Source organism: Hippichthys cyanospilos, chromosome 21 (assembly GCF_059441005.1).
Source record: "Hippichthys cyanospilos isolate Australia breed blue-spotted pipefish chromosome 21, RoL_Hcya_1.0, whole genome shotgun sequence".
NCBI classification, from domain to species: Eukaryota; Metazoa; Chordata; class Actinopteri; order Syngnathiformes; family Syngnathidae; genus Hippichthys; species Hippichthys cyanospilos.
This window is the reverse complement of record NC_142389.1, coordinates 14860001-14884633: the sequence shown is the minus strand read 5'-3', so window position 1 is coordinate 14884633 and position 24633 is coordinate 14860001. Positions and strand designations below refer to the sequence as shown.

General features: G+C 37.1%; 1 protein-coding gene across 2 annotated transcripts in view; it reads left to right on the top strand.

Annotated features, from left to right (window-relative positions):
* Positions 1 to 241: 241 nt before the first annotated feature.
* Positions 242 to 24633, top strand: part of vars2 (valyl-tRNA synthetase 2, mitochondrial) — a 37397-nt gene continuing 13005 nt past the window's right edge. The window contains exons 1-23 of one of the 2 annotated variants that reach the window (XM_088404325.1): positions 242 to 717; positions 893 to 974; positions 1084 to 1184; positions 1303 to 1430; positions 1547 to 1613; positions 4528 to 4625; positions 4725 to 4806; positions 5087 to 5206; positions 6294 to 6402; positions 8812 to 8900; positions 9232 to 9322; positions 13072 to 13199; positions 13325 to 13428; positions 13542 to 13623; positions 16585 to 16661; positions 16825 to 16912; positions 18033 to 18126; positions 18599 to 18669; positions 18751 to 18876; positions 20392 to 20496; positions 22077 to 22145; positions 22238 to 22316; positions 22761 to 22891. In XM_088404325.1, coding sequence (XP_088260451.1) covers positions 535 to 717; positions 893 to 974; positions 1084 to 1184; positions 1303 to 1430; positions 1547 to 1613; positions 4528 to 4625; positions 4725 to 4806; positions 5087 to 5206; positions 6294 to 6402; positions 8812 to 8900; positions 9232 to 9322; positions 13072 to 13199; positions 13325 to 13428; positions 13542 to 13623; positions 16585 to 16661; positions 16825 to 16912; positions 18033 to 18126; positions 18599 to 18669; positions 18751 to 18876; positions 20392 to 20496; positions 22077 to 22145; positions 22238 to 22316; positions 22761 to 22891 — 2304 coding nt within the window. In that variant the 5' untranslated portion in view covers positions 242 to 534. The remainder of the gene's footprint in view (positions 718 to 892; positions 975 to 1083; positions 1185 to 1302; positions 1431 to 1546; positions 1614 to 4527; positions 4626 to 4724; positions 4807 to 5086; positions 5207 to 6293; positions 6403 to 8811; positions 8901 to 9231; positions 9323 to 13071; positions 13200 to 13324; positions 13429 to 13541; positions 13624 to 16584; positions 16662 to 16824; positions 16913 to 18032; positions 18127 to 18598; positions 18670 to 18750; positions 18877 to 20391; positions 20497 to 22076; positions 22146 to 22237; positions 22317 to 22760; positions 22892 to 24633) is intronic. The other variant, XM_088404324.1, reaches the window with a different exon arrangement.

The window sequence follows — 24633 nt, the reverse complement described above, 5'->3', positions numbered from 1 at the left end:
TCAAGATAATTTTAGATATAACTTCTACGCATGAATCACAAAGTACCAGAATAAAAAAAAACTGTATATTTTTTAAATTATGCTTTAATATTATAACAAATATTTTTCAAGCCGTGTTTTAAAAATTATGCCCTTGAAATATTTTAGTTTGAAAGCCAAGAGCATTCTCTATTTCCGTGTTGATTATTTACAGTACAAAACGACGTATAGGGAAGCTATATGTAGACGGACAGCAGAGCCTTCCTTCCTTCCGGAGTTGTGGTCCGTCAATCATAATAGGCCGCCATCAAACAACATTTGATCTATCTAGCTATATCTTTTAAATTCCAATGTTTATCACGGCACGATGCGAACGATGTTTAATATGATAACTATTTACATTATAGAAATGGGGGCTTTACAATAAAAATGAATGTGAAGGTCGTTCAAGGTACTTGAAAGCCAAAGTAAGTTATTCGACCTCTCAGGTAAAGATGCCTCTGATATTAAATTGAAGAATTGTATGTTAATGCTGCGTGTAGCTTGACGTTGAGAATGTGGAAGGTTAATTTTTTTGTTAGTCTCGCAACGAGACAAATGGTCAGACTCCGTTCCATTACCCTGCGCAAGGCTTCGACTTTGTCGACCTCCAAGTCAAGCTCACATTCTCGTCTTCGAGTTGAAAAACAGAAGCGGAAAAAACAGAAAGATGACGCCATACTATCCACTCAACACGTTGTGAGTTAGAACCTGTAGTCTCTGGGAGCTAACAGTGTATTTGTCCACTGACAGACTTTCTTTTTTTAATATACACAGTTATCATGATTTCAAACATTAGTGTGATTGTTGCTTTTGTAAGTATTTATTTTGACTATCTGCTTTTTAAATTCCAGCTGTGATGTTTTGTTGACAGAATTCCGAAAAAGACGTACTCAAATGGAATGAGAAGGAGAGAATAAACTACACTACTCATACACCACCCGGGGCAAAGAAAAGTGAGTGTTTAATGCCCCCCACTCCCCATCCATATCAGTTATCTTGTTAGTGTCATCCATCTGCAGATCTAAAAATCACGTTTTTCTATTCGCAAACGTGTTATGGCAGACACAAGTTTGCCATTACCAGCCTCATACAGCCCAGATTATGTGGAATCCCATTGGTATCAGTGGTGGGAGAAAGAGGGATTCTTCAGGCCTGAGCACCATGTGAGATATTTTAAACATCTATCACATGTTGGTGACCACTCACATGCTTACAAATATTGTGTCAGTTTTTTGTCAACTGAGATTGTGGTGTGCACTACATGATTATTTTTCTTTTAAGGATGTGCTTGAATTATCTCATGCTGTGGATCAGTACTTCTCTTTGTGTATCCCGCCGCCAAATGTGACAGGGACTCTGCATCTGGGACATGCTCTGACTGTAGCAATAGAAGATACTTTGGTTCGATGGTAAAAGGCAATAAAAAGATGCATAATGCTTCCTTGCTTACTTTTTATGCCATATTTGTAATGGTGCTGGATGAATGATGAATCAGGCACACCCTATGCTTTGTTCAATCCACTAGGAGAAGAATGCAGGGCCGAAGAGTATTATGGGTGCCTGGCTGTGACCATGCTGGTATAGCGACACAGGTAAATCAGTTTAGCTTCTCACCCCTCAAATCAAGGGCTTCTCCTAATGGTGGTTAAAAAGCTGGTCATTCATGGTTGACTTTTCTGTTAATAATTAACGGTATTAAAGGTATGGCGCTTGAATAGAAAAATCTTACCTCATCTTGTCAATTAACCCATTACTTGCGGAGTAGGCCTGCCAATTTTTGTTGGGAATTTTACAGGGAAATGGTTAATTGTCAAATTTCCCAAGGAGAGTGTTGATTGCCAAAATGAGGCATGTTTATTGATCTCACTCCCACCCCCCATAATTCGCCCGATACTTTACTTATTTTGCCATTTTCAGCAGTAAAATAATATTTTGTCTAAAATTTTATTTTAAAAATTATTTTTCATCAACAATTAATAGACACATTTTGCCTTTTGCATTCACCTGCAAATGACAGCTGATGCACCCGGGGGCTCAGATAACAGCCAATCACGGCTCAGGTTGTGAATGTCATATGACGAAACCAAGAAAACAGGTGAAATGTGATTGGTCATTGCCTGAACCAGAGCACGAGTGAAGTTGAAGTAATTTTCAAGTGGGAAAAAATGTCTTTAAAGGGATATAGTACACTTATTTAGACAGTGTTTTTCAACCTTTTTATGTGAAATAGAACCCCCGAACGAGCGCAAAGCATTTTGGATACAAAGAAAACAACAACCCGCAAACACTACTGTGCCATCCTTTCCTGATTTAATCAACTTTAGAACTACCTTAATTTTGGGATCTGTTGGCTGATTTTATTCAGCAATTCAAGAAAATGATGCAGCAACTCAAGAAAATTGTGTAACAATCTGTTTTGTTTTTGGCTCATCAGGTTTAAATTATGTCATGACAAACATTTATATAAAACTTACTGCTTGTGGAAAGGTGTCACAAAACATAATTGACCAATCAGTTGCTTCATGGGCCAATGGATTATTTCTCTTAATTTGAAAAGAAAAATGTACTTTTCCCAGTGGTGGGTCCTGCGTTTCCCTCTAAGGACAGACAGTGCTAGCTAGAATGGGGTTGGTCAATCTCTGCCATTTTTTTGGGGTTGGTCAATCTCTGCCATTTTTTTCTTGAAAGGTCCATCATGAAAATGGTGTTCCAAGTATATCTGCATCCAGATCCAACTTCACCTCCTCTTGCCATTGTGGGTTACAAAAAAAAAAACAACACACATCAGCGTCTAGTAGCAAACAAATTTCTTGGTTCAAATTAATGGCATTTTATGGCAAAATGATGCTTGACCCACAGGTGTGCTTATCCTATCACAGGACACGTCCGTGTTGATTAAAAATGTTTATGAATTAATGTGTTTTATGAGTAGGTTTAGGCCAGCAGAGATGGCCTTACTGGCGTTCAGGCTCCACCACTATTACTGTCATGGCAAAAAAATCATTATATTACAGGAAATTAAGATACAGTGGGCCCCCGGGTTACGAACTTAATCCGTTCAGCGGGTACGCTCGTATTTCGAACTGCTCATATAACGGGCAATCCAAACCCATGTTAATTCGTGCACACGCGCAAATGCCCTAGGTAAAAACACCACGACTGTACACATATATTAAAATTGAGTGACATAATCTACTGTAAAGTAGCATTAAATAATAAGTACAAAGGAAAAATGACTTTTACCTTTGGAATGACTGTGACTTGAGCTGGGTGGAAGCGGAGGGGAGCAGAGACCGTCGCTCATAGTCAACACGGCGAAGTAGATATGCTATTGGTCTTACAGTGTCACAGTAACTCTTTCAGTCAGGGTGCTAATCACGGAGATACTAAAACATCATCCTCTTATTTCTTCCTTTACCGCTGCTAGTAATTTTGGAAGCTATGTCTAACAGATAAAGTTTGCAAAGTCTTCACAACATTCCTCCCTTCTGTTTTTCACTCATTTTCTCTCCTTCCTTCCATCCCAACCAGCTGTGCCATCAAGCTAGATAAAGGCGTTCAGCCAATAGCATATCGGCACTTCTGTGATTGACGTGTGACGCCGGCCAATAGCATCTCCGTGAGTGAGACCGGGTGACCTTAATCGACCAATATCATATTGGCATCTCCGTGACTGACTGATACTTATTCGCACTTTTTTTAAACGGTTGGAATGTATTGACAATTAATTTAAAAAAAAAAAACACATTTAAACCAATGACAATTCTTTGTCCTGCAATCTGCACATTTAATTTCATGTCAGCTGTTTTTCCCTTTAGCTGTACAAACACTACATTTAAATGGTAATATATTTACACACCGTGACTGAGACAGTCACTGTGACGTTGTAAGACCAATAGCGTTCACGTTACTGCCACAAGTATCTACTGAAGGTTTAAATGACGCATCTGCTGATTTTGTTGACGCAGTTAAGCGAGAAACATATTCACATACTTAATGGCCGGCATGTCGGATTGCTCGTAAGGCGAAAGGTTTGTTCGTAAGTGGGGGACAAAAATCTCCGTGATCCACGCTCGTAAGGCGAATTGTTTGTAAATCAGGGTGTTCGTAAGCCGGGGGCCGACTGTAGATTAGATTCTATATCTGGCACCCTTGTAGGTGCCTCCATGTACCGCCAGGGGCACTCGTACCCCTTTTTTTGAGAACTACTGATTTAGACATCTAAGAGTTTTTTTTTTCTTTTAATGATAAACTATCTTTAGCATAAATTTCAATACGTAAGCGCACAGTTTACATAATGGCTAAATAATTAAATGATCCCTTTTAATGTTTATCATACAGCCAATCAAGATATAATGTTCTTATTTGTTAAAGGTTTTTTTTTTTTAACTCTCGTATTGGATATCAGTGGTTTGAGCAAACTAGCTGCCAGAACCATAAATAGTAAGGCTCATATACTGTATTTGTTACTGGAACACAGCATCTTAATGTCGCATTTTGAATCAGAGTGTGGTGGAGAGGATGCTCCTTCGAGAAGAAGGGAAGCACAGGCAAGACTTCAGTAGAGAAGAGTTCTTACAAGAAGTTTGGAAATGGAAAAATGAGTGAGTCACCTTCTTTATTTCTCTTTGTCTTTTTTGCTATATATCACTGTCTGTAGTGTAGTTGTTGCTGGTTACATGTTTGCACTGGTTGTTTTCCAGGAAAGGAGATGAAATCTATCACCAGCTAAGGAAACTTGGTGCTTCATTGGACTGGAGTAGAGCCTGTTTCACCATGGATAAAGTATGACATGTTTGAACTGTATTGGGTAAAACTGATTCTACTAATTGGAAAACTGAATCCTTCCACATATCAATTAATTTTGCAAGCATGTATATTTGCATAACTCAAATTTACATTGACATTAACCAATGTAATTACCAGACTCATTTCCTGAAATCTGTTCAGTTAAATTTAAACAAATGCAAATTATTTTAGTTGTAACAATTTGACATTTTAGATTTTGTCCGAGTGCATATGTCAAAATGGTTGTTGTTCTTTCTTCCTGGCGTTTTTGTTTCAGGATTTCAGTAGGGCAGTAACTGAGGCTTTTGTACGTCTGTGTGATGCTGGTCTGATCTATCGATCTGAAAGTCTCATCAATTGGAGCTGTAGTCTGGAGTCTGCAATCTCAGACATAGAGGTGATAAAACAAATACTTTCTATGTACAATGGATAGTACCCAGGGTTGTTTAAATTGACAATATGTAATATGAAGTCGTCTGTTATTCATTTTGAAAACCCACTATAAATTTCAATCAGGTATAAATAAATGTTTTTTTTCCAACCAACATATTTTTTAATATATATTCGTTGATGAAGTAATTGCTATTCATATTACATGAGAAGTGCCACCCAGTTGGGGGCAGTCATGATTCTTTAACATACGGAAAGTGAAGGAGGAACACTTTTGCCAATGTAAATCACATAACGTTTTGGAGGTCAGTTTGTGTCTTGTGTGCGGCCGAGCGAGTTTCTTGTTTGTATGTCAACGTGAATAAAAACAAAACAAAACAAAAAATAACCCAACAAAATACTGTAGATGTTTTTTGGACAATCGTAAATAAAAGAAGAAGGAAGATAAGGTGGCATGAATATGCACGAGGAACGGCGATCGGTTTAGGAGTTAGAATGAGTAGTTATTGTACACTTTGCATTCTACTGTACTTGACTGGTAGAAGTTGTTTTCCTTTTCTTTATGTCCACGGAACCCCGGGGTAACTTAGCAGTGTTGACATATGTGCTCAAGTTTTGCAGGTTCCATGCTATTATGCACTGAAACCAATGGTGAATTGTATTTGTATTCACTCACTTTCTTGCTCGCTTGGTGCATGCTTCCAAAGTATGGTCTCTCTGTGACACCATACTGCGTGTGCTGCATTCATGTAACACCAGTAAACAGCAACTCTAAATTCTCCACAATACGTCTTTAGGGAGAACATGTTTTTAATATTTCTGATAACTATTATACTTTTATGCACTCAAACCTGAAATCAGTCTACCTATGTAGCTATAGCTTATTTTTTGTACCTAATGGTTGCCCATTAATATATTATGTTTCCTGTTCCCATACTATGGCCCCACAAGTCAATCAATCTATTTAAAGACCACAAGATAGCATTAAAAGGTCTGAAAGCATGTAATGGTTCGTGGTCAATTCATTTCCAGTCAAAATGCATCTTTTAGTGAAAATTTGCTAAAATGTCTTACCGTATATATTTTTATTGTAGGTTGATTCCAAGGAACTATCTGGGAAAACTTTGCTGTCTGTGCCTAGCTATGAACACAAACTGGAGTTTGGAACCTTGTTCACTATTGCATACCCAGTAGATGGTCATGGTGAGTGTGCGAGTTAAGATTTCTAGCGCTTGGCTTACTCGTGTACTTGTCCCAAAAAAAAAAAAAAATATATATATATATATTTGAATGAAATTCCACAGGCTTATCTTGCTTGAATTAAACAATAGATCTATTACCAAAAAGTGCCTATTCTCTTCAAACAAAATACTTGAAGACAAACATTACGATCAAAAACCGTGTGGCTCTGGTCTGTAATCAGTCTCAACTGCCACCTGTGCTGCAAGCCCAATGGCTCTTAAAGGGCCAGTGTCAGGCACCTCGCTCCTTCCCTTAAAGGGGCAGTAACATAAATTTCCATTGGGCAGTGAAAACAACCAACAAACAAATAACTGTCCATCCTTTGACCATACAACAACAGAAATTTAAATTAATGTTGTTCGCAGAATCAATAAATTATTCCAACACTGTTAAGTGTCTCCTACAGTGAGGATGACTGTTCATGGTAGAGTCAGGAAATACTTTCACTTATCCATCTAATTAATGACCAAGACATTTAGGAATTGTTTTCTTGTCAACATAACTGCAGCTTGCTGAAATAGCAAGTGCACAGTTGAATGAATGTACCTGATGTGGTTGAAAGTAATTAACGTCAACTAACCAAAGTCAACCAAAGTCTATTTTTACAACTATTTACAAAGAAAAATATTTGAGCATAAACTCTTTTTCAAAGTATAATTATATAGAAGGTAAATAGACACACAGGCAACCATGCACACATGGACACATACACTATCTTAAAGCCCCTCTCTCTCTCTGAGAGATGAATGTTATGGATTTTGGCAACCGTAGTGTTTGCGCGTTCACATGAGGGCTTTGTCAAGGTTCGTTTGAAGTTGCAATGGTTCACCAAGTGTTGTTAAGACATTCTCCTGTTCAAAATGTCTCTGAGTCTAATAGGACTGGGTAATCCATTGCCAAAGTGACACGTCACTGATTGAAGGCCCACCATTTGCAAGCACTTCCACACTTTTGGTGTGCGCTTCATAAAATGAAGCCACATAAAACTACCTGGACTGAGAAAGACTGTCAATACAAGGGTGCTCAATGCGTCACCCACAGTTGACTGGTTGACCACCCAGCTACGTAATTTGGTCGTAAGCAACAGCAACCAAAAAAAGGAACTTAAATTGAAAAACAAAAAAGAAGGTAAGTGGTCATTTGATTTAAATTTTTATTTTTTTTATTTTAACTGTCCTGAATTGTCAGTTTGAACTTCATTTAAGAACAACACCGGTGTGAAGCACTGTTTTGTTCACATTGGAGCCTGTTCACTCTGGGAACCAAAGATTATCAAGTTGCTGGAGTGTTGTCGTGACCTTCAAAAAAAGTGTCCCAAGTCAGTTTGTGCCATATGTTACTTGTACCATAACTACAATTTATTTTGAAGGATTCGCTGGCTTCCTCATTTTTGGCTGTTACTACGATACAATGGTGTGACAGGCAGTGCACTATGTCTCAAAGCACTTCTAAAAAATATATATACCGATCACGTCACATTAATGACTGCCCCTTGTCAGATTGTGGAAGGTTGGCTTCTGTAAAAGTTGGTCTTGGAGAAAAAAAAAAGGGGGGGGGGGGGGCACCCTCGGTCTATACTGACCCTGATTGACGGATGTAAACCCACTTCAGTGTGTGCTCAGTCCATTTTTGTTTATTTATTTTTAAGCTTTGTGTCATAAAGCAAAAGCTAAAATACAAAATATAAAAAAGTGGGCATTTTGTCAGCAACTCGTTTCTTTGGCAACAGATGGCTGAGCTCTGGTGGCAAGAAAAAAATCATTAAAACTGTTTTGAGTATGTCTTGAGAACGTTGGTGACCTGGAGCTAACCCTGATGTGAACGCAAAATTGGCTACCTTCAGCCCCATCCCACTGATGGGTGGACGTTTTCAAGTGTTGGCAAAGGTGGCAAATGTGTTTTTTTTCAGGGTTCGTTAAAGGTCTTAAACATTTTCCAAATGTTCTTAAGACCATCATCAGCTGTTTTATTTATTATTTTTGTCCAAACAAATATTTTGAACATGTTCAAAATTCTGTAGCAGTGCTTTGCGGTACTCCGAGTTTTAACTGAAAGTCAGTGCTTTTGATTAAGTTTTAGTTTCTCCAGAGGAAGCTTTGAAGTTCTGATGGAACTGACAGCAAAATTTACTTGCAACAAGAACAATTGTTATCACGATCTAAATGTCTTGCAAATCTTTCTGAACTTGAGCACACCCTGATGCATCCCTCACATGAATGCATATGCAGTACCTTTGCAAACACTTACAAACTTTCACGAAGTGTTACAAAAATTACTGATAAAAATTGAGTTAACTGTGTGGTTTAGTCTTTACTCTGTGAATTATAAAAGGCCAGGCAACATGCTTTTTATCATTTTCACACCATTCAGATGGAGAAATAATGGTCTCAACAACTCGTCCAGAGACAATACTGGGTGATGTGGCCATTGCTGTTCATCCTGACGATCCTCGATACAAGGTTAGAACTTTTTGTGGAAATTTTGATGCATTAGATATTTGTATCAATCAATTACTTTAAAATGTGCACAGACAAGAGGATATATTTATGTAAAAGCTGAAACCAACAGTTGAATTAATGCTGACTCATCTGAATAGGTGTCAATTGCAATTTACATACTGTAATTCTACAAAATGTACGAGCCACATTTGGTACAATAATTGGTTACTGAATCTAAGCTGATAATGCACATTTTTAGTAATTCCATTTCAAATTCAAAGGTGTAAAGACGAATCAACATGGGAGAAACGAATAATTTATATGTAGTTTCTTCTCTTTGATTATTTCCTAGGATTTTCATGGAAAGCAATGCCGCCACCCCTTCAATGACAGACTGCTCCCCATCGTCACTGACGAAGTTGTGAACATGGAGCTCGGCACAGGTCTAATACCTATTTGGGACACAGTCATAAAATAATCAAGCAATCCAAATTCAAAGAAGCTTCACTGCTATTACCATAATAGTGTTTAAATCAGGGGTTCCCAACCACCATTGCATGGCCCAGTACTTGTCCGTGGATCAACTGGTACCGGGCCGAACCCAAAATGATAAAGATATTTTATTAAAAAAAAAAAAAAAAGTATATATGTATGTATGTGTGTGTGTGTGTTATATATATATATATATACAATCAGCCCCCGGCTTACGAGCACCCTGATTTGCGAACAATTTGCCTTACGAGCGTGGATCAGGGAGATTTTTGTCCTCCGCTTAAGAGCAAACCTCTCGCCTTACGAGCATTCCGACAAACCAGCCATTGAGTATGTAGAAATGTTCTCGCCTAACTGCGTCAACATATTCAGCAGTTGCATCATCTACAATCATTAACAGATACTTGTAGCGGTAACGTGAACGCTATTGGTCTTACAACCTCACACTGACTGTCTCACTCACGGTGTCTAAAAATATTTCCATTTAAGTGTAGTGTTTGTACAGCTAAAGGGAAAAACAGCTGACATGAAATTAAATGTGCCGATTGCAGGACAAAGAATTGTCATTGGTTTAAATGTGTGTTTTTTTTTAATTAATTGTCAATACATTCCAACCGTTTAAAAAAAAAAAGTGCGAATAATTATCAGTCAGTCAAGGAGACGCCAATATGCTATTGGTCGATTAAGGTCACCCGGTCTCACTCACGGAGATGCTATTGGCCGGCGTCACACGTCAATCACAGAAATGCCGATATGCTATTGGCCGAACGCCTTTATCTAGCTTGATGGGACAGGATGGAAGGAAGTAGACAAAATGAGTGAAAAACGGAATGTTTTGAAGACTTTGCAAACTTTATCTGTTAGACGTAGCTTCTAAAATTACTAGCAGCGGTAAAGGAAGAAATAAGAGGATGATGTTTTAGTATCTCCGTGATTTGCACCATGACTGAAAGAGTTACTGTAACACTGTAAGACCAATAGCCTATATGCGTTGCCGTATCAACTCAAAAGGTTAATCTCTACACCCTGTTACGGTTGGTATCACAGTGCCATATAATGGTTGCTTGACAAAACTGCATGTCATGTTAGTCGGCGACCTCCCGACATGCTTTGGGACAGCGCCATTCTTGCAATTCTGTGAGTTGTAACCAACGGTGAACTGACGCTCGAACAAACCATAAGTGTGGTGCCTAGTAAATACAACACACACAACCTCCCCTCCGCCTCCACCCAGCTCAATTCACGTCGGGAAAAACAGCTGACATGAAATTAAGTGTGCCGATTGCAGGACAAAAAATCATCACAGGTTTAAATGTGTTTTAATCAATAAGATGTCAATACATTCCAACCGTTTAAAAAAAAAGTGCGAATAATTATCAGTCAGTCAAGGAGACGCCAATATGCTATTGGTCGATTAAGGTCACCCGGTCTCACTCACGGAGATGCTATTGGCCGGCGTCACACGTCAATCACAGAAGTGCCGATATGCTATTGGCCGAACGCCTTTATCTAGCTTGATGGCACAGCTGGTTGGGATGGAAGGAAGTAGAGAAAACCCTGACTGAAAAAGTTACTTTGACACTGTAAGACCAATAGCATATCTGATTTACCGTATTGACTTCGAGCATTCATCTCTGCTCATCTCTGCTTATCTCAGCACAAGTCACGTCTTTCCAAAGGTAAAAGTCATTTTTCCTTTGTATTTGTTATTTAATGCAACTGTACAGTAGATAATGTCACTTAATATTAATATATGTATACAGCGTGATGATTTTACGTGATGATTTTACCTAAGGCTTCTGCGCGCGTTGCACGCATTCACGAATTAACATGGGTCCGGATTCCCGCTATACGAGCAATTCGAGATACGAGCGTAGCCGCTGAACGGATTAAGTTCGTAACCCGGGGGCCCACTGTATATACATACATATATATATACATACATATATATATATACATACATATATATATATATATATATATATATATATATATATATATATATATATATATATATGTATATGTATATGTATGTATATGTATATGTATACATACATATACATATATATACATATATGTATATGTATATATATGTATATGTATATATATATGTATATGTATGTATATGTATATGTATACATACCTATACATATATACATATATGTATATGTATATATATGTATATATATATATATATATATATATGTATATGTATATATATATGTATATATATATATATATATATATGTGTGTATATATATATATATATATATATATATATATGTATATATATATATATATATATATATATATATGTATATATATGTATATATATGTATGTATATATATATATATATATATATATGTATGTATATATATATGTATGTATATGTATGTATGTATATGTATATATGTATGTATATATATATATACAATATATGTAGAATATATATATATATATATATATGTATGTATATGTATGTATGTATATGTATATATGTATGTATATATATATATACAATATATGTAGAATATATATATATATATATATATATATATATATATATATATATTCTCTATATATATATATATACACACATATATATACACATATATATATATATGTGTGTGTGTGTGTGTGTGTATATCAATCAATCAATCAATCAAATTTTATTCACATAGCCCTAAATCACCGAAGTCTCAAAGAGCTTCACAGATGAAAGGAGGTCGTACAGAGACATCTTTTCAGTATAAGGTACACAACAGCATCCCCTGTCAAAGCTCCCAGAAGGGGAAGGAAAAACTCATAAAAACCCAATTTGGGGAAAATCAGAAACCTCCAGAAGGGACCACAGGTGGGAGGAGCCCCCTTCCAGGCCCACAGGTTGAAGTGGAAGCTGCATGTACCAGACACAGAAACAATATAAATTACAGAAAACATATTGTGCTATATAGTGCAGTGATGTCTTGACAGCAGGCAAAGCCATTTGGCAGGAACTATCCCACATTCCAGCCAGGTGGACCGCAGACGGCCGAACTCCTAACCCGTGATTGTCGACCAGCGCAGGACCCAATGGAGGCGGTCAAGTCAACCCTCACCATCTAGCTAGCCCCCTCTCCCGGCCGGTAGAGGGGGGCAGGAAAAAAGAAAAAAGAAGAAAGCTGCAGACAGGCTCAATTAACTAAATGCTTTTGAATTTAAATGTGTTTTTAGTCGGGATTTAAAGATTTCTTTTGAGGTGGCTGCGCGAACTTCCATAGGTAGGGCATTCCATAGTACTGGCGCGCGAATGGAAAATGCCCTTGATCCCGCAGACTTCTTTTTAGCCCGTGGGGTCGATAGCAAACCGGCATTTTGTGATCGACTGGAACATTTCTTTGGGAAGAGCAAAAGGCCCAGGTTAGAGACAGGAGAAGAGCCTACAACTTCAAAGAAAAAGAAAGCTTTTAACAAGCTAATTGAATGATGGTGGCTTTAAAAGTATGTGAGAGATTTCTGACATCCTGTCTGTGTGAAGGGGTTTCCTGCAATGACCAAAAAACAAAACAGAGTCAAGTGGATATCAGCAACACACTTTGGGTGTGATTGTCTCCAATCACTCCAAGATGGGCCTGGTTTTATGCAGAAAAATCACCCCCACCCTCAACTTGACTCTTGATTTCTGTTGACGTATTTGCTGAACTATCTTTATATCTAAAGGTGCAGTAAAGATTACGCCTGCTCATGACCACACAGACTTCATGTTGTCACAGAGACATGCTCTGCCGCACCTCACTGTGATTGGTTCAGATGGGAAGATGACCCCTCTCTGTGGACAATGGCTGGAGGTGCATCAACTTAATTGTCATTGCTGTCTTTCCTGTTTATGTTCCCTTGTTACAGCTCATACTGAAAAAAACAACAGTATGAAACGGAGATCTACCTTAAATTTCTTCATTTAATGTCTTTTAAGGGGGTGAAGCGTTTTGATGCAAGACCATTGGTAGTGAACGCTCTGGTTGAGAAAAAGTTGTTTAGAGGAAAGAAGGAGCATGCCATGACCTTACCTATTTGCAGGTAAACTAACACTGTAAACTTAACACATCTTTATTTGCATGATCATAAAGATGTAAAACAATGTCCCCAAAAATGTTAATATTGTTTTTCAAGTTATTTTACCTATTTCTAAGCCGCTCAGGTGATGTAATCGAGCCCCTTCTGAAGAAACAATGGTTCGTACGCTGCCACAAAATGGCTCAAAAAGCTATACAGGTAACTAATATTAGTTATAAAATGTATGTGGCCGTTTGTCTTGCAAAACTATATAGAACTGCATATTTCAATCCCCAAATATTTAAAAAGAATCTGTATCCGTTAACTGCAGTCACAAATGTATAATGAGAATCCACAAATGTGTGATTGAAGGCACAAATATGTAACAATAATCCAATTTGGGAATTTTTTGTGGTTTTGTGTTTTCCTCGTTTTTCGCAGTTAATGGGGACCAACCCCTCCCAAAAAGAAAAATCTTCGATGTAGGACTCCCTCCTCCACCTAGGATTTTTCATGCATGTTTTTGTGTGGGTAGCAGAATTTTTTAATTTTTAAAAGAGAAGTGAGAAGTATTTATGTTTTACATATATGAGACAAAGATGAGTTAGTTCACTAGGCGCACTGGTTAGCACGTCTGCCTCACAGTACCCAAGTTCCAATCCTCCTCGGTCTGGCCTTCCTGTGTGAAGTTTACGTGTTCTCCCCGAGCCTGCATGGACTTTCTCTGGGCAATCCGGCTTCCTCCCACACTCCAAAACATGCATGGCAGGTGTATTGGACATACTAAATTGTCCTTAGGTGTGATTGAGGGCTTGTCTACATGTAACTGACTAATTTAAATCCGCATAGACTCCCCCTTTTTGTCGTTGGTTGTTTATTTTAAAAAGTCGCGTCTATATGAAACCACATACATACTGCGGTTTCAAATTTGTATACAAGAATGGCAAATTGCTAGGCGGCATTAATGTCGCAAATTCTGTCCAATCAGAAAGAACCTCCGCCTCTGACGTGTCCAATCAGAAAGAAACTTTCACCTCTGACGTCACCGTTATCCGCGTCTTCAGCCAGAAAAAGAGTAGCGCAATGCCGCAAATCCCCGTTGAAGCTTGTCATACGCAACCACGAAGCCAGAGCCTTGGGCAAATCTCCACTTTGGCTGGAGGTTTTGAAACATTCGGCTTTGATGAAAAAAAAAGGCTGGATACGTATAGCAAATAGGGCAAAACAGAGACATTTTTCACCCGTTTGCAAAAACACCGGCTAGGTGTATAGTAGACGAGGCCTGGCTGCGTGAATGGTTGTTCGTCTCTGTGTGACCTGCAATTGACTGGCAAACAGTTCGTGCTAGAATGCCCAGAGAAGAGCCATTTGGCTTTGCTACCTATGAAGACCACCGGCGAGCCGATTGGCTGGATGAATTTAATTCGCATCCTAAATCGCCTGTGAGCAACTAATTTTGTTAAGGGACACCAAGGACTGAAGTGAAGTTGCAAATCAACTTTCTGTAGCCATTCGCAGGTGATTTACAGCTAAAATCGCTCCTGACGATGGGCTCTCCAATGGCCTTCATAGGTAGTAAAGCCATTTACTTTACAAAAAGCTATATGAAAGATTAACTTCAAAATACTGTACATAGAACCAACTAATTCATTATCAATTATATTAAACATGCTGAAATTTTTTGACTTGGTCGAATTTGAAACAGCACAAAAATATATAAAGCATATAATAACCAACTTTGCTACAGTATTCAAAAGGTTTTTCAGAGTTGGTTGTTATAGTTTGAGTGGTTCAAGTGATTGAATAAAAATCTAAGATATGAGCCTACAAAAAGCAAATTATTTTTATTGAGGATTTATGGAATGGATCTAAAATATGTGAATCATTTACTGGCTTCAAAGAGGTTTAACTGTTACATAAATACCGTATATGAATCATGAGATTGTCAGGCAATTGAGAATTATTAAGAGCTGTCTTTTTGTTTTCGTTCTAATACATTAATTTATTCTTTATTTCCGATACATGTATACAATTAACCTATTATCTGAATATGACCTAATAAAATAGAGAGGACAAGGGGTAAAAGTCATAAAGTTCCTAAACGTATTCTTATTACTTTTGAACATGCAAACTGTAATGATGCTTTTCTTTTTTTTATTATTTGTTTTTATTTTTCCTTCATTTCCTTTAATAATGTGTTTACAAATCACACAATTACACCTCTACATATGTATTCAGCCATGTGTTTACACACACAAACAATGTACTCATTTTGAGATTTACACCACACATTTGTCTCTCTCCTTACACATTTGTGAATTCTCGTTACACATTTGTTCCCATAGCCATGCATTTGTGGATTCTTGTTACACATTTTTGATTGTGATTACGAATACAGATTCTTTTTACAAACAGTATTTGTAAATTGGATTACGCATTTGTAAATGCTTTTGCTACAATAATGGTCCCCATTTGCACCTGCAGTTTGCTCCTTCTTAATGTCCTGTTCACAAATGATATGTGCTAATTATGTGCCGGCGCAAACATGACCACAATGTTTGACAGCTCGTGTGGTTTCTCCCCCTGATAATTACAAAAAGTGATTGCTTTGTGCCAAGGATACCGTGGCAGAACCATGGCAATTAGGAAAAGACTCTTTTAACTCAATTCACCTGTTTAAAACATTCTGTTTAAAACACTCAATATAATGAAATTTTTACTCTGCCATTTTAACTTTTCTAAGTTATTATTCTTATATTAATTTATTATTTGTATTATTTCCACATTTTATTATTGTTTAATACTGTAAAATACATATCGTATAGTGTTTAGTGCCCAAAAGACTTTATATGTAAATATTATTTTTAATATTCATCATCATCATCATGATCATCATAAATGATAATAACATCCTTATCCAAAATTACTACACTTGCATCAGTGTCAATGAATTAGACATTCTTTATCAAATACGTTCATTCACATTTTCTCCACCAAATGTATGCATAAGCTCATTTAAATACCACAAACGCAGAGAAATGTACCGCTTGGCAGTTCAGTTAGATGCTTTTCACATTTGCACCTGCTTTGTGAATTTTGACATTTGTTTGCTCTGTTTACACAACTGCGCAAAACTTAAGTGAATCCGGCCCTCAGTGTCACTCGCTGTTTTATTTTCAGGCTGTTGAGGATGGTCAGCTGGAAATCATCCCTCAGTTTTACATGAAAACATGGAAGAATTGGCTGTCCAACATCAGGTAGGCTTATCCTGATTTTTAACTCTCATTGACAAAAGTTTATATAGTTTAACTTTTGTTGAAATGGGAATAGCTGTATGTAATCTATTGTGCTGTGATGGGTCTGAATGCATTCTTTTTTCATTGTATGGAAGTGAACAATGTAGCACTGTTTGCTTTCCAGTGATTGGTGCATTTCAAGGCAGCTTTGGTGGGGTCATCAGATCCCTGCTTACAGAGTGGAGTTTCCTTGTTCCAATGACAAACAAGAGGTAGGGTTTTGCTATCTCAATAGACATTTAACTGTACTGCACCATAATATGTGAAACTGTGGTGCTTTGAGCGTGAGATATAAGTCAATTAAAATTTTTGGGAGGGGTGGGGGTTAAAAAAAGAGACTTCATGCCTTAGAGGTTTGACAAACTAAACAACAAACTTAAAAATTAAACACTCATGGTCTGCTATATTCACGCTAACCTAAAACATTTTGACATTAAATATAATAGTGTGTTCTGAGTCATATAGGACGAGCAGGGAAGCCGGGTATTACAAATGTCCCTTCATAGTACTGTATATCCAACTCCCTCTTATGCTGCCTTCTGCTGGAAATGCAGCCGGCAGTACAGTGTAACAAATAAGTGTGACAAAACCATTCATTTATTTTAAAATGACAATATGTAGGATTTAGACCGTTTTTCATTAAAAATTAAATCATTATAAATTTCGAAAACGTGCAAATAAATGTGTGAACGACCAACAGTATGTTTTAAATATAATTGTAGGTCTAGTTATCATTAAAGTATATTACATGGAGGGGGAGGGTGGCACTCCTCCGGATATTGCCATGTCTGTTATAGCTACGGACAGCCGGAGGAGGAGTGTGTATTGCTGCTTCTACTGTAATAGCCCTAAAGCTCCCACAAGCACATGTGAAACATCACATATTCTATAAGTTATATCAAATAAAAGCATGGAATGAATTCAACTCATATTTTAAGGCCCCACTGAACTTTGGTTTTCCTCGTATAGTATTGAATGAGAGAATTTTTTTGAAGAAAGTTCTTAAAATGTAGTATGGACGATTATATGCAGCCTGCCGTACAATTATGTGCTACTGTTACAAAATAAATAAATAAATAAAAATAAACATGGTTAAATAAATACCTTTCTGACAGTGCCAACCAAACCTGAACTAATTTCTTTGTAGGGGCAGAATATTTGTTGTGGCCGTAAGACTACATAGAATTAGGCTTATATTTGTGCAAGTGGTCATTTAGTTTTGGTTAGTGGGTGTATGTATAAGCACAGCATGTAGTGTTGAAAATACATTGTGATTCAACAGTATTTAGATTGTTTCCTTGCCAAAGGTGTAAATTTCATTGTTTTTGTTAGGATGAATGGGTTTGGGGAATTAACGAGGATGAAGCCCGTCAGAAAGCAACTGTCAAATATGGAGTGGATCCACAGGACATCATTTTGACTCAGGGTACATTAACCTTTTTTTTTTTTCATTTCCACTTTGTATGAAATGAAATATTTTCATATACAGTATTAGTTTTCATTGTCAGGGCTACGGAGATAGCTGATTAGAACATTGCCAAAAACTGCATTTTTTATCATTTGTAGACATTTGTACAGAATCATGGGAACTTTTTTTTAAACACAAAGAAAAAAGTTTAGTTGTCATCTCATTATAATCTGATTTAATCAACTAGCACATCATGTCACCCTATTTAAATTAGGGATATTATTCCCATTGAGGCCTCGTTAACCACCACTGTTTGGGTATTATGATTTTTTTTTAATATTTATTATTTTTATAAACATTTTATAAATATTTTGTGCTGAATATTTAGCTTGAATGTTGATTAATGTATGAAAATTGTAAAATTGTAATCAAATATTGTATCATTTGTTTGATCAAATCAATTCATTTTGTGCCTTGCTATGTGGCTCAGACTCCGATGTTCTGGATACCTGGTTCTCCTCTGCTCTGTTTCCTTTTGCTATGTTGGGCTGGCCTCAACAGGTACCGGCTCTCCTCCAGTAGAACTTTGTCATTTATTACATAATTGATGTCGCAGACACTAACCACACCGTCCTCCTACAGACTACAGATTTTCAGCATTTCTACCCAAACTCCATTCTGGAGACAGGCAGTGACTTAATCTTCTTTTGGGTGGCAAGAATGGTAATGCTGGGTACAGCGCTGACAGGCCAGTTGCCTTTTAAACAGGTACTCGAACAATCAGTGGCTTACAATGAATTTGAATTGATCTGATTTTTATCAATCTTCAACAGTCAAGACATAAAAACATAATAAATAACCAAAGTTTTGAGTTTTTTTTTTTTTTCTTGACAAAGGATTAAGTTATCAAAAGCTAAAGATAAAGCAAAAGCTTATGTTGTCCTGCTGCCTCTTTACAATTCTAAAGGCCATTTCTGTGTTCGTGTATACAAATGTTTGCATAGGTATCCTTTCAAACAGGTATTTTCAAACTAGATCTTAACGTAACAAATCCTCAAAGAAACCTAGAAATAGTAAAGTACCTAAATAAATAAACTTAATAAAATATAATTAAAAATAAATTCTCATCATCTAAATATAAATAAATCACATCTTCTAAATCAGCTTGCAAGGCCATGTACACGAATGATTCACATGTGTAATTTCCTTCAAAGCCCCCATTTAATTTACAACCTATTTTAAAAGCTGCTGCAAGTTTTTCTCAGAATAATTTTTCTATTGCCTTGGGATTACCCAATTGGATAAACTACTTCCTTTTACTAAAATAGTTTTGCAGTCATAATACATAATCTCTGTAGGTAAAATCTCAATTTAGCAAAATTCATTTTGTTGTCTTGAACAAGTTTGAGTCACATAACATGTTGAAAGTTCAACAAATTCCTCATTTCTATTTTTTATATTGTTTCCATTCCTATCAGTGTAAGACTTATTTGTGATATACAGTTTATAATTGCTTTACTGTAATTTCCTTTTTGTCAAGTTGCGAAGGGCAGCGAGGCTATGTTATTGTCTTCATCGTCTACTTCTTCCTCATATGACTCATTTCTGTTTGTACTTTTGGACTTACATAATCTTAATTTACATAATACATAAAGGTTTAAAATCTATCAACCTCCTTCAGAGCGCAAATATTCCTGTCCTTGCCCTTGTACTACTAATACTCTTTGTAATTTCATTTAAAGAAAGGTTTAAAAAGAAACAGTCTTACTCTTGTTAATTAAGAAGTGTGTATTTCTGGTTTGTTTTATTAATGACACAGTACATTACTATATACTATAACGTACCTAGTTTTTATATTAAACAACTTAGTGAAAACAATGAGTAGGACCCGACAAGTTCTTGAACTTCCTCCTACTTCTTTTGAACATATAAACTGCTGTATTTATTGTTTATTTTTTCTCTTCTTTAATTTATAATATTTAATTTTATCCTTTTTAAAAAAAAATAATAAAGAAATGATTTTTTAAAAATCCCCAAAATGTATTTTCCCCAGATTTTTTTTTTTTTTTTCCCGCTGCCCTTCTAGGAGCTTAGTTCAGGGGATGTCCAGGGGATATCATTGTGGATTTGTGAAGCCCGTTGAGAGTCTTTTGTGAGTTAGGGCTATATAAGGTTATTTACCTTGACTTGATTAATTTGTCTGTTTCACATAAGACTGTTTTTTTTTTTTTTTCAACTTTTTTTTTTTTTTTAAATCAGATTCTCTCTGCTTCTTGATTTAAGGTGCTTCTTCACTCTCTGGTGAGGGATAAACACGGGAGGAAAATGAGTAAATCTTTGGGAAATGTCATCGACCCCTTGGATATTATACATGGAGTTTCCTTGGAGGTGTGTAGCATAGCAACATTTCTTCTGTCAATTACTAAGGCTTTCAGTGGGAGGGGAGGGGAGGGGAGGGGTTGGGAGGGAAGGGGAGGGGAGGGGAGCGAGCTTGCTGTGCACTTTATGGTAGATCCGGAAAGAAGAGCATTGCTGAGAACTTTTACTTTTCTGGGATGTGACAGAGCCAATATTTTCACCGACAGCACTTTTATTCTTTGCGGCAATACTCGCCTGCCAAAAAATACAAGTTTCAATGTCGCAATCAAGTGGCGTGCTAAATATTGTGCTGACGATGCTGCACTATCGTTAGCTTAGCACAGTAACTACGGTTCAACAGCTGTTAAGTGAAGCAAACGCTGCTCATACCAGTTGTCCCAAGTTCTTGCCTCCGCCTTTCTACAAGCCAGGTGAGTCCTCTTGCTTGGCTCTGTTTTGTATTGAAAGCTCAGCTGGCCGTGTTAGATCGCTCCCGGTGACCGAGAAGCGGCCGCCATGATTCATTCCTGCCCCCCTGCGTGAGCCGTTGAATGTTGCCGAAGTTGATTGGCTGTCGCAACATGAAATGCGGAAAAAGTAAAAAAAAAAAAAAAAAAAAAAAACTTCAAGCGAAAGGCGAAATTTCGATTCTTTTGACCGCGCGCGGCCATTCGCGTCTCTCCATTCGCGTCCATCGCGTCGCCCGATGTGCATTTGCGCCCAGTCACGCGAACTCCATTGACTACAATACAAAACGTTCCGCTTTTTCGCCTCGTTCGCGTTCGGTGTGCGGGTACCATTAAACTAAATCATCTCCAAACCCTTATTTCGGGTGCAGCCCACGCGGCCCGGTACCAGTTGATCCACAGACCGTTAACAGTCCGCGGACTGGGGGTTGGGGACAACTGGTCTAAAGGACATACCTCCAAAACTTTGCGGCTATATTAAACTTTGTTATAAAAGAAACTTGGAATGACTTAGAACATTGGACTAGAGTATTTTAAAGGGACACTTTAAGATTTAGACTATTTTTCATTAAAAATGAATTAATCAAATGATTAAAAGTTTCAAAAACTTGTAAACAAATGTGTTCTTAATGTTCAACAGTATGTTTTAAATATAATTGTAGGTCTACTCACTATTAAATTATATTACATGGGCAGTGGCACTTCTTCTCAAGCTGCCATGTTTGCTATAGCTACGAACAATGGTAAATTCAGCACCTGCAGCACCTCCTGCTGTCCGTTATAAAAAACCGTCTAAATCTTACACAGTCCCCACAGTGACCATCTTTGAGTCCCGAATTCTACCTGCAGTCCTTCCTATCAAATGGTATGTCAATAGAATATTAAGTTAAACGTGCTGTCATTTTTGTCCAGAGCATTTTATGATTTTATGAGTTTCATTTTAAATTCTGCAGATCTTGATTTTCATTATTTTCTCTCTCTCTCTCTCTCTCTCTCTCTATATATATATATATATATATATATATATATATATATATATATATATATATATATAAAATTAATCCATGTTGGAAATAGGATATCTAGCAGTTGTAGGTCAGCAAGAGTCCACCTCTAAAATATATATCTTTTTTCCCCTTTCAGCGACTTCAGGAGAAAGTTAAAGAGAGGAACCTCAACCCCAGGGAGCAAATGGTTGCCATGGAAGCTCAGGTCAGATTCCCTCATTCTGATGTTTATCTTTTCTGAATGAATGTGTAAGGCTCCCTATCACCTCATCTAACTACTCCATCTGCTTCTCTCAGAAAAAAGACTTCCCTAAAGGAATCCCTCAGTGTGGAACTGATGCGCTGAGGTTTGCTCTTTGTTCGCACAAGATGATGGGTCAGTAATCGTTGTTTGAATCCTTGTGTTTAATTCCTCAAAAGAAAATTGTTCACGCTGCTTTTTGTTCTTCATGCACCTTTTTGTTGTCTCAGGTTGAAGTTTGTGAGGAGATTTTTGGAGGTGTGGTTGGAGGTTGTGGTGCAACTTCAGACTGCATTTGATGAAAATTGTTTGTTTTTTTCCTTTATGAAAATAGCTGTAAGATTTTAGTTTGAGTAATTTTGTAAGTAAAAGTATTTTGAAGCATGAAAAGATGACTTAAAACATACTTTCTGCATCTGTGTCACATCTGACATAGAAAAAGACTGCCGGTTAGAGTCACTTTTTTTGCAGTAGATGTTGTGAAATTTTAATGATACTACAGCAAACAAGGCAACGGTGATTTTTTTTTTTTTTTCTTTTACAAAAAAGGTATGTCCTTTTTCTTGCCTTTTATTTTAGGAGAAGACATCAGTCTATCGATAACTCATGTCCTGAGCTGCAGGCATTTCTGTAATAAAATATGGCAGACACTGAGATTCACTCTTGGAGTGCTGGGTGATGACACTACACCAGTGAGGGAGCTGAAGGAGGTACAACCAGCTTTTGCAAACAACATAGAACGCATTGTTTGATTTAGTCAGTACTAGTGCTACTGTTCTACAATACTGTTCAAATGACATGATTGTGACTAAGAAAATACAAAGATGTACTATTTTTTTGTCTACCAGATAATGCCATCAATATTTCTTCATACTTAGAGTTTAGAATAGAATAGAATGCCTTTATTGTCTTTGCATAGGTGTAAGATGAAATTGGGAATTTGAAGAGCTGAGAGCCGCTGCACCTGTGCACACTGCCAATAACATTAAAAAAAAAAAGACATTTAACTCCATTCATATATGTCAGGGGTGTCCAAAGTCGGTCCTCGAGGGCCGCTGTCCTGCATGTTTTCCAGGTTTCTTTTCCTGTCACACCTGATTCAAATGGTCACGATCGTTATCAGGCATCTGCTGAGCTTGCTGATGAGCTGATCTTTTGAATCAGGTGTGTCAGGAAACAAAACCTGGAAAACATGCAGGACAGCGGCCCTTGAGGACCGACTTTGGACACCCCTGATATATGTGAACTAAACTATTTAACAACTTTCAGCAATAAAAAGTTAATATTTAGTCTAAATTAGTTTGATAACTAAATTATTGTTAATGTACAATTAATACCTTTTAAAAATGTTTTTTTTTCCAGTCAGTGTCATCTGAAATTGACATTCTCAAAGTTCAAGTAACAACCAATCATGGCTCACCTGTTTTCTGGATTTGCTCATGTGGTGTTTGTAAGCTGAGTTGTAATTCATCCTTAGCCAAGTGTCAAGCACATGTGATGTCATTTTCAGTCAACAGCAAGTGGAAAATGTGGTTTTATAGGTAATAAATGTATATGAAAAAACCTATATCAAATTAAATATAGACCAAATATGAACTTAATTGACTAAGTATTTACAAACGAGACTTTTTTTTAATAAGGAAAAATCACTGAATTAAAAGTTGTTTCCACACTTTTGACTGGCACTGTATATTCAGTCCAATAAACTACAGAGGTTATTTAAAGTTCATTCTGATAAACCATTTTTTTTCAATTATTCACTCATTTGATGCCTGAAACACACTCTATTGTCTACCTTTAATCTGGGTGAGGCCAGCAGCAACAGTCACTCTGCAGTGCACTGAAATGACAGAATGAATGCAGGCTGTCAAGTTGAAGAGTTTTGCCATTAGCCATATGGCATTACTTATTGTTGTTATTGGCAAGTCTATGAAGCCTTTGGGGGGAGTTACACAAGCAGAAAAGTTTTATCCACCGCCTATCATTTTTTTGCATTCGAATTTGCACCTGCCTTTCTTACACTTTATTTATAGGCACAAAATTAGCCAGCATAATTCATCACTACTTTGATGTCGCATTTTGCATGCTAAATTAACTGAATTTCACTTACTCTTGTACAAACCTTTCTAAACTCTGAAATGATCGAACAGTATTTTTTTTTACAGATTTGTGTGGGCATTCATATATTCTTGTATTTTTTGACAGTAAGGTGAGCCAAGGGCTCAATTACTGTATACTGCGGATATTGCTGTTTTTGGAATATTCCTAACAACAAAGATGAAAGTTCTGGTCATCCCAGAATTGTATCGTTAAGCCCCTATCACACTGAACGGCAAACACTGGTACGTGTCAACATGAGAAGCAGTTCTTTTAATCTGCTCTGCGTTCATTCAAGCTCACCAGTTTGCCAAAGGGTCAACAGAGGTTGCCGACGTTGTTCTTGTTGTAAAGA